Source organism: Camelina sativa, chromosome 3 (assembly GCF_030686135.1).
Source record: "Camelina sativa cultivar CO46 ecotype springtype chromosome 3, ASM3068613v1".
NCBI lineage: Eukaryota > Viridiplantae > Streptophyta > Magnoliopsida > Brassicales > Brassicaceae > Camelina > Camelina sativa.
In genome coordinates this window covers 27,663,584-27,673,565 of record NC_141882.1, presented here as the reverse complement: position 1 = coordinate 27,673,565, position 9,982 = coordinate 27,663,584, and the positions used below count along the sequence as shown (strand labels likewise).

The 9,982-nt window shown below is 34.4% G+C and overlaps 2 protein-coding genes across 4 annotated transcripts; one reads left to right on the top strand and one right to left on the bottom strand.

Moving 5' to 3' along the window:
* Positions 1-1,208: 1,208 nt before the first annotated feature.
* On the top strand, positions 1,209-3,606 carry LOC104777994 (OVARIAN TUMOR DOMAIN-containing deubiquitinating enzyme 2). 3 transcript variants are annotated; one of them, XM_010502342.3, is made up of 9 exons: positions 1,209-1,379; positions 1,895-1,981; positions 2,075-2,120; positions 2,425-2,533; positions 2,640-2,731; positions 2,812-2,874; positions 2,959-3,077; positions 3,171-3,246; positions 3,340-3,606. In XM_010502342.3, exons 2-9 carry the CDS (start codon positions 1,917-1,919, stop codon positions 3,394-3,396), a joined length of 627 nt encoding a protein of 208 aa, XP_010500644.1. In that variant the 5' UTR covers positions 1,209-1,379; positions 1,895-1,916; the 3' UTR covers positions 3,397-3,606. The 3 variants fall into 3 exon arrangements, with proteins under 3 accessions (XP_010500644.1, XP_010500645.1, XP_010500646.1); XM_010502343.3 differs by lacking the exon at positions 1,209-1,379 and adding an exon at positions 1,401-1,574; XM_010502344.3 differs by lacking the exon at positions 1,209-1,379 and adding an exon at positions 1,551-1,732.
* A 117-nt stretch (positions 3,607-3,723) lies between these two features.
* Positions 3,724-7,896, bottom strand: LOC104777993 (uncharacterized). Its single transcript, XM_010502341.3, has 3 exons — positions 6,876-7,896; positions 6,231-6,359; positions 3,724-5,648 (listed from the first exon to the last, which is right to left on the bottom strand). The coding sequence occupies exons 1-3, from the start codon at positions 7,344-7,346 to the stop codon at positions 4,041-4,043; spliced, it is 2,208 nt and encodes a 735-aa protein (XP_010500643.2). The 5' UTR covers positions 7,347-7,896; the 3' UTR covers positions 3,724-4,040.
* Positions 7,897-9,982: the final 2,086 nt, after the last annotated feature.

Genomic DNA, 9,982 nt, shown 5'->3' with positions numbered 1-9,982 from the left:
GTATGATTTTATAGATGAGTTGATATTCTTTCATTAGTTTTTTATTTTTGGGTCTAAGGAAGAAGGATTGACATCGCAAGACCTTAATTTGATGTTTGAGTCATATTTTGAGGTTTAAAGAAGAAAGATGGACGACAAACACACACGTTTTATTAGCTATACATAGGCATGACCAGGGTTCTGGTTGTCACGGTTAAGGTTTATTAACCATCGGTTATGGTTAGAAATTTTTGTAACCTTAACCAGAACCGTTTAACAAACGGTTAAACAGTTACGTTTAAATACGGTTACAGTTCAAGCGGTTACTGTTATTTACGGTTACGGTTGTTTGATAATATGATACAGTTGATATTATTTGATGATATAATATAATTGATATTATTTATTTATAATTAATATGTTCTTATAGTGTACTCATATTTCTATATATCATATGATTCATATTAAATAAATAGTTATTAGTATATTTTATTATGTTTTTAAAATATTATAAACCAAGTAAGGATTTTGGTTTGAGAAGTTTCTAAACGGGTGGATCTAAAACCAAATAAGTATATGGATAAAATTGTCAATAATTGGGTGCATGTGTTGACTATGCAGTTAATCATGAATTTTGCAAATTTTATGAGAAAAGAAATGATTTTGTTCTTGGAGTTTGATGAATTAACAAGTTGTGTGGTAGTCTAAAAAAATATTTTCAGTGGAAGAATGTGAAGAAGTTGACGAGGAAGAAGAAGAAAAAGAGTATACCGAATAACCAAACGGTAAAAGTTATGATGACAATTAACACAAAATTTGACAATGAAAATGACAAGAAAGAATATGAAGAATAAGAAAATATTGAACAAAAACACAAAAACATAGGTGGTAGCGATCAATTAAATATGAAAACGAGTTAAATTCATGATTATAAAATTGTTTCGTTTTTTTGGTGGTCAAATAAAATGGTTTAGGATATGTGAGGTCATCATTTTGATTTGCCTCGCCTGGACATCAAGTTAAATTTATAATTTTTTTAATCAGATTTGATTTTATAACACAATTGATTTTTATATTTTAAAAAATTGTGTATCTGAAATTTAATTTTTCCCTTAGTACTAATTTTAATTTTTTTAAGAGATAATATTTTATTACCGTAACTAATCATATATAATTTTTATCAAAATATATTAAATAAACTCATGCGTAGCATGGGTTCAAAACCTAATAATTTGGTCTTGGTTGTGTTGTCTTCGGTAAGGAGGAGGATGACGCCGTCAAAGCAAAAAAATCCAAGTCATTGGCTTATAATAATGGCGAGACATCAGACACCTTTACACCTTTGCATTTTTATTTGTTTCAATTCTCAGAATCACAACATCTTTTTGTTTGCCCAACCGGTGAGTTCTTCCTTCCTTAGTAATCGAACTGACCCATGAAAATGCCCACCACACGTTACGTGTTTATGCTTCTTTCGGTGGATCCAATTTTTTTATTAAAAACTATTGCTTTCTTTAAAATCTTTAGTTCTTTCTTCAACCAACTCTTTCTTTATTTGGTGCTTTCATTCCGTTTGGTGTTTAATCTTCATCTGGGTATTTCTCAAAAATCATAACTTTATATCTTAAAAAGTTTCGAAATTTGTAGAACCCTTTTGCTTTCGATTGGGTTGGGTTCCTTCTTGTGATTCATATATCTGATTTGGTTGCAATTGTTGGTGCTACGTTTGATTAGATCGGATTTGGTTGCATAGGTCTTTACTAGCTCAAGTCGTTTGTTTTATCCAATTATGTCTCTTCTTTGTGTAAAGATCTTGTTTTATGTTTCTCTCTTGATATGTTTCTTGGTTAAACGAGCAGCTTAAGATTGGGAATATGAAAATGTCTTTTGGCTGATTTTGGAAATTGGAATGCAGATAGTTTGAGGTTATTATTAACATGGAAGGAATCATTGTGAGAAGAGTTATACCATCTGACAACAGTTGTCTCTTCAACGCAATTGGGTAATCAGCTCTTTTGAGTTAATAAGAAGTTTATAGAGTTATTTGCCTTTGAGCCTTGTGTTCTTATCTTTGAGGTTTCTTTCTCTTCTACAGCTATGTCATGGACAAGGACCAAAAAAAAGCTCCTGAGCTGAGACAGGTTTGCTCATTTATCTTAAGCTTCTTTGATCTGTTAAGAGTTAGTTCAGCTGCATTCTATGTTTAGCTTCTTTTACCTTGTAGTTATCAGCTTCATTAAGCTTAGAGGTTACTGATACCGTTCTTTAATCATTCTTGATATGGTTAATATCCAATTCCTAACAGTCGAAAAGTAGCAATACTTGGGGTAGGTTTATGGAAGAGAATGTTACCAAATGAATTGAGTATTTCCAGTAACCGTTTAGTGAATTATCCAATCATTATTAAATAGTTCTGAGACATTAGCTGGGTACTATTTTGCAAAGGTGATAGCAGCAGCAGTTGCAAGCAACAAGGAGAAATATAACGAAGCATTTCTAGGGAAGCTAAATGAAGAGTATTGTGCTTGGATTCTCAATCCGGAGAAGTGGGGAGGTATCTTTGCCTAATTTGTTCAATATCTCCATACTATCATGTCCTCGATGCTTGTAGGTTTCATCATCTTGTATTGATAAGTGTCTTTCTGTTTTCTTTTGTGTAGGTGCGATTGAGCTTTCTATATTAGCAGATTATTATGGTCGAGAAATTGCAGCTTACGATATTCAAACTAGTCGATGTGACTTGTATGGACAGGTATCATCAAAATCAAACTATACAAATTCTGAAAGAAACAAAACTTCAAAAGTATCAAACAGTAGTTTTCTCTTTTGCAGACGAGAAACTACAACGAAAGAGTTATGCTAATCTATGACGGTCTTCACTACGATGCACTCGCTGTAAGTTGATATATTCTGCATTGAAAAATTGAACTGAATTACAAAACTGGTGGCTCAAATACTTCGTTGCTATGAATTTTCCAGTTGTCTCCATTTGAAGGAGCTGAGGAAGATTTCGATATGACTATATTTCCAGTTGGTAAAGATAGATCCATCGGGTCAATCGAAGGGCTTGTACTAAATTTAGTAAAGGACCAACAAAGGTAATATATATGTGTTAACTATAGTTTGTTATATGTGGCTTAACTGCTTAAGCAAAAAAGAATAAACCCTGTGATTTGGTTTATTTGATTCAGGAAAAGGAGTTACACAGATACTGCAAACTTCACTCTGCGTTGCGGTGTATGCCAAATTGGAGTTATTGGACAAAAGGTCATTTGCTTTGTCTCCTTAAGTTCTTCATTTGGTATGCTTTTTATCAACCATAGAGCTTGATAGTGAAACATATAATCGAAACTGTAACAGGAAGCGGTGGAGCATGCTCAAGCAACTGGTCACGTTAACTTTCAAGAATACAAATAAGAGAATGATTGATTTGATTCATACAATTCCAAGAAAGGGGAAAAGTATATTATAAAAAAATGATGTGCTGTGCTTAGTTTTGTTTTTTCTGTTGTCAACAATTCAAATCCAGTCTGTTGTACTATTATCTTACGTTGTCTTCTTTCTTTGGTTACATCCCCTCTAAGAGGACAATTGTTCTATAATGTCATGAATATTTGAAAACGAAAATTTCCACTATACATAATAGTTCAGAGCTGCTTTTAGCCTTTGACCATAACAAAACGAAAACAAAAATCAAAGCAAATCATAACGAAATGAAATGCGCATCTTCGCAAATTTGGTGAGTTTGCAGGAAACTAAGAACTATATCATATAAATTGATGAACAAAGTCTCTTACGGAACATTAGCGTCTCTTACTCTGCTACAGGTTTTTCATCCATGAGAGGAGATAATAATATTAGAGTACACATTGCTTAATTGCTAATGACCAAATGACATGCGTAATCTAAACTCCGGTCTAAACTGCTCGTTGGCTCTGACTGCTTCCCCGGAACATTATTACTTCATACAGAATCAGAAACCGGTGAAAGATCAGAGAACCCCACGCAGTGCCCCCGGGTATTAAAATATGGTTCAGCTGTGACCAAAACCGGTTCGGCTTTTAAATCTTCTGTTTAAGAACATGCTTCAACTGAACCTTTTGGCTTTCGATTCGTGCTTCAATGAGTTTTGACTTCAAACTATTCTTCTGTGCACCTCTAGGCCATTCTATGCAACCTTTCATTCCTCCTCGGTTTACATGAGGATGATTTGCAGATTCCGGTGAGGAGTTCCATTGTCCAACCAAATCCATCATCGGGCTGAATCCGCCTTTACTCGAGACTCTATCCGGTGAAACCATTCCCGCGCATGATTTCCTCCCATTTGAAACCCTTCCTCCATTCATACCTTCCATTGATATTACCTTGTAGTTGCTATCCCTATCTCCATTGCTTGCACCTGATGATCTCCAAAGCTTTGCTATTGATGAAACCTTTTTGGATGAGCGTCTTGGAATGGAACACACTTCACTTATCTCTGTGGTTGGAGTCATTGTCTCATCCCAAACTTTGCCTAAGGACTCTGTACCACCACTCGAGGCGTTGCTGTCTCGGTGATGGTGATTGTTGTTGTTCACAGAAGGAATGCTCCCATCTGGTGAGTAACTTGATCCTTGTTCTTCGAGGTGGCTCACTGTTTCCCAACCGCTATCATCTTCTTCAATGTCGCCATTCTGGTGAGTAAAAGCATCCGAGTGTCTACCTTTCTTGTTGTTCAAATTGGCATCTGGACTTACGGTGTGAACTTTAGAACCGTGGCTGATTGGACTGTAAGCAACAGATTTCTCCATCTCTCTATCATGAGCTTCACCGCCATTCATTTCTTCAAATACAGCGTAGATATCATCTGGATTTGCAGGCTCATATGTAAACTCCTTGATTTCTTGGATACTAACTGATGCAGCAGTTTCTCTTAACAACTCCGCCTCTCTCACTTCTTTGACATCTGTAACGATATCCCTGGACCTGAGGAAAGATTCCAAATCTCCTACAAGCTTGTTCATTTGTGAGTACCTTTCCTCGAGTGCTACTTTGGCGTCAATAAGCTTCATCTGGACACGTTCCTCACGCCAGACCTCAGCCATCTGCAGCATTCTTCTTTCATCGTCTACTTCTTCTCTGAGGCTCATGGATTCTATCTTCAATGCTTCAATCTCAGCTTTATCTTCTCCTATTTCCTTGGCAAGTTCATCGCAAACTTCCTCAATCAATTCTCTTGCCTTCCTTTCCTTTTCATAGTCCTGCATGTAACGCTTCACGGCCAACTTTGAATCTGCAAGCTCGTTGACTAATTTATGATTCACGATTTCTAATCTCTGACGGGTTTTCTTCTCCCTGTTCATATCAGTTTTCATATCATCGATGATTGCTCGGACCTTCTCATGTTCTCTGCTCCGCCAAGCAGCCCTCTCCTCGCTAACTTTTCTCAAGAACTGCTCAAGCTTCTTTTTGTGAGATCGCTTCTCGCTCTCAAGATCCTCAATGCGAGCATGTGCTTCCTCCAGCTCTACTTCAAGGGAAGAAACCAATGAAACAGCATTCACTTGTTGATCAATACGCTTCATGTTGCTATAAATTTGATGTACTTCATCCATTGTATCCATGCAGACAGGATCCCATTTTGTTGCCCCCTCCATCGCCGAGTGGGGAAATGGCATTGAAGGCTCGAGCTGACAAGAAAACAATATAAGACTTGAGGTCAAGAAACCATAAAGAATTTACACAAAATGATCAGTTAATCACAATAAAAACCTTCTAGGAATCAAACAAGAAAAGCCCAACAGAAGAATGTATAGGGTTCCATGCATTAGGATGCCCAAGTTAAAAGTTATACATTAAAGCTTCGTAGCTTTTATCAAACCCATTTCCCAAAAAGGTAAGAATGACCAAGACCTCATAAACTAGATAAGAACCAACTCGGACTCTCAGATTATTACTCTCAATCTCATTCAAGTTTTTCTTTTCTGCAGCTTGGGGATATAAGAGAAACTTTTGGGACCTCTTCTATAATACTACATTTGAATATTAATCTGATTTGAAAATGAAAAGAAACCATAATACCAGCAAAAATACACAATCAAGTACGCCAATCGACAAGAATACCCCTTTTTGGTAATTCCTATAGGGAGGAGAAAATATAATCTCAACCACAATTATGGTAAAAGAGCACGTTAAGTCTTTGGAAGAGTAAACATACATCTATTGTTTAGCTAGTATCATATACACTACGAAGAATGAGAAGATAAACACACCTTACACAAGAAGCCATTTTTCGTCGTAGCAATAGTGCTAGGATTCTGCCTAATCTTGTTGCTTTGACCACCAGAAGATTTGTCACTATGGTGATAAAGATACGGAACACCCATGTACCCAGCATTTCCCTGCAGGGGGGAACAACAATATAGCTTAAAACAGAAAGCTAAATGATCATAAAGTTTCTTTCTCCATATGAGCAGCACCCATCAGATCTTTCACTAAATCCAGCAGTTTGAGAAACAAACAAACAATAGGAAACGCTCTCAGTATTCTAACTGCATACTGTATATGGTTATAATCAGCTCGAGTTTGGACTAAATCATAATTACTAAGTCAATGAATTTCTAATGATCAATCCACTGACTAAGAGTTGTACATATGTAGGCTTAATGATGATATAATTATGAAAGGGAAACAAAAGATGATATAAGGTAATCACAGAGCAGTGGTTGTTGAACTTGAACTTCAAAGTGAAGCAATCACCAATTGAGTAATAAATTGAGATCATCATCTCTCTCAATACTTCCATTAAATCCACAACAACAACTACCTCAATGCACTTCAATTCCTAAGTAAAGAGCCACAAAAAGCTACTACTGGATCTCAAGAAAACCATAAGATTCCAAAAAAAAAAAGGGTACCTGAAACCCTAACCCCTCTTTCCCCTTCCTCTCTCCGCCGCTGGAACTCGCGTCAGGTACTTGTAACCTCCATAGACCGGCGGCGAGTTTCCTAACAGAGACAGGCCGTGAGATTTTCCTCCGATCGTTGCGGCGAGTAGTAGGAGCAATAGTCTCAGACCTCTCAACCTGGTTATTATTATTATCATGATTATTACATCCAGCATCCTCGTAATCATCGTCCTCAACAACGCCGCCGCCTCTATCCTTATTCCGATCCTCAACCTTCCATTTCAAAAGAGGAGTCTCAGGTCTGCTTCGTCTACCACCAGAAGCGCCGGATCTTCGGTGACGAGTCAAACTCGGGTTCCTTGCTCTGCGTTTAGTGACTCTTTGAATAGCCCTGAGATCTGGAGGGTTAGTGAATAGCTTCGACTGTAGCTCAGAGGGCGGTAATGTCGCCGTCGGATACGGCTTTCCGGTGACTTTCATCTGTTCCTCCTCAACCACTCAATCAACGCCATACACACACAAAAAAAAGTATCTCCAGACCAACCGTGAAGAACCGACCAAAAACCTCGGGGGGCAAAAAAGAAAAGCTCGAGAATCACAGACGAAAAAATGCGTGACTCAGAGAAAGAGAGAGATAGGGAGAGAGAGCTCTGAGTTCGCTTTGTTGTATGTATCCGAGAGTCTTGTGAGTGGAAACGAGAGAGAGAGAGAGAGAAGAAGAGAAGAAGAGAAGAAGATGAGTAAGAGAGATGAATACGTATGTATTTGTTAAAACCCAAGCGTATTATTAGTCAACGGTATAAGACTAAAACGATGTCGTATGACAAAAAATACACTCGCGTTGTAGCGCGTGTGGGAGCGTATCCCTAAACTACATGGGGGGGGAGAGGTCCTCTCTAGTCAGTAGCTTGGTGGTGCGTGTTGCAGAGAGACGTTGGGAATATATGATTTTATTAATATAAAAAAAAACATTTTGTTTCAATAAATGAATAATTGAATAAAGTTGTACGTGTTTATTATTTATTCTACTAAATAAATTTATGTATGTACAAAAGAATAAGTATCAAGAAAAGAGTGGAATGGGGATATTGTATTGTCTGATGTTAACATAGCAGTTTAATTCTTTTTTTAATGAGAAAATGTATTGAATTGAACATGCAATGCATAAAGCTTTATAATTTAAGTCAAATAGATCTCGATTTCTTTTTTTATTTTATGGGGTTATGACTAAAAAACAAACAAAAGAGACGACGAAGACATCAAAAGGGTATCCTAAGTGAATATTGTCGGCTCATTGGATTCATCAAGCCAGCCTTACTACATACACATGATCTATATATATGTTTCTTTTTTTTCCTTTCAACAAAACTTAATTATAAGAATACAGTATACCATAATAGTTTCAATTTTTTACTACATTTGACTGATTCGAGATTAAATATACCGTGTTCCAAAAAATATGATACATGGCGTTTCTAAATATAGATTTAGGTTTTTTAATTCTTGATTAATTACGGATTTCTCTATCTGGTCTGATATTTTTATTTTTCTGTTAAAGTAAAGTTAGATATGTTATATAAAAATATATACTTTGAGAATGCATTTAATAAATATTTTCTGAAGTATTTATGGAAATTGGAAACTTTTATATGATACTTTTGTAATTGTATCCTACTATACTAATTGAGAAGTACAAATATGAAGTTTTTTCAAAAAAAAAATACAAATATGAAACTAATTTTATAAAATATAAATAATTTTTAAAAAAAAATAAAAACCAATCAGAATTTCAAAAACTAAGATTATATCCAAGTAGACAATATGATTTCTTTTTTTGTTAACTAAATTTTAAAGATTTTGTTATGATTTTAAATTATGATTCTCCTATCATCTTTTTTTTTTTTACAAATTGTTTTGAATTATCATATGATATTTATGATTAATAAATATGTAGAAATTTTCTGCATATGTTGTGATTTGATTTTTTAAAAACAAAGATATATTACACAATTTATGAAAAAATGTTGTTTTAATTTTACACATTGGCGGGTTGGTAAAACTAAATTTATGTGGTTGATAAATTAATAAATTTTATTTACATACAGTTACAATATTGTAATTACTACTTCAAAATATTTTATAAAATAATGATGCAAATACAACAAACAATATAAAAGTATAATATACATCAAACAAATTAAAATACTATAATATTCTAAAATAATTAGTATTCAAACATATATATTTATATATATATATAAATTTATAGAACAATTGCAATATTAAAATTAAATATTATCTCAAACAAAATAACTTTTTAAAAAAATATAACAATAATTTTTATTATTATATTATAATTTTTAGAAAAATTGTTGTGATATCTCCTACTTATGTTAGTATTTTCTTAAAACAAAATACTGTTTTTATATTATTGTTTTCAGCTATTTCTACTCAACACAAACTCGGCAGTCAAGTATGAAAACAGTCTTCTTTAAAATTTGATCAAAAAGATGGAAAATGTAAACAGAAATCAATGATCAGTTTATCTTTTTGTAAAACAAAGTTAACTTATTTTGTAATTCATGTAAAAATGTATATAGATACTTAGATCCTGCGCAACAGATCTTGGCTCTATTTGTTGATCACTGCAATCTGCATGGTTCAATTATAGTAGATTACCTGTTTCTTTTCTTTTTCTTTTTTGGTTTTCAGACCTATAGATCTGCAAGTTTTTTTGTTTGTACTTTTGTATGTGTATATTATTATTTTACCCAAAACTGTTGTATTCTTGTAGATCTATTATTTGTATCATCACTATGGCAAAACTGTTTCAAATGCAAACACATTTATTTTTGTTAAATTTAAGTTTATCTTGGGCTTCCAACTAAAAACTAATTCGTAATTAATAGATTAATTCTAACACTTTATATATTAATGATAGTCTCTTTAAACATCAGATGTGGAACTTGGTTTGTATCCCAACAATCTCCCCTTCAAACTAAGAACCACATATGGGATTTTAACATGCCTTCTCGAGATGATAACTTCATCTTGAACCGATCTCACTTGGACCGATAATAAACCCCTTTTTGGGCCCCCATTACTCGGGTTAACAA

Coding starts and splice junctions, on each gene's coding strand:
- LOC104777994 (XM_010502342.3), top strand. CDS start 1,917: ATGGAAGGAATCATTGTGAGAAGAGTTATACCATCTGACAACAGTTGT. Junction 1,982..2,074: donor TGTCTCTTCAACGCAATTGG/GTAATCAGCTCT, acceptor TCTCTTCTACAG/CTATGTCATGGACAAGGACC. Junction 2,875..2,958: donor TTCACTACGATGCACTCGCT/GTAAGTTGATAT, acceptor TGAATTTTCCAG/TTGTCTCCATTTGAAGGAGC.
- LOC104777993 (XM_010502341.3), bottom strand. CDS start 7,346: ATGAAAGTCACCGGAAAGCCGTATCCGACGGCGACATTACCGCCCTCT. Junction 6,360..6,875: donor AAGAGGGGTTAGGGTTTCAG/GTACCCTTTTTT, acceptor TCCCCCCTGCAG/GGAAATGCTGGGTACATGGG. Junction 5,649..6,230: donor AAAATGGCTTCTTGTGTAAG/GTGTGTTTATCT, acceptor TTTTCTTGTCAG/CTCGAGCCTTCAATGCCATT.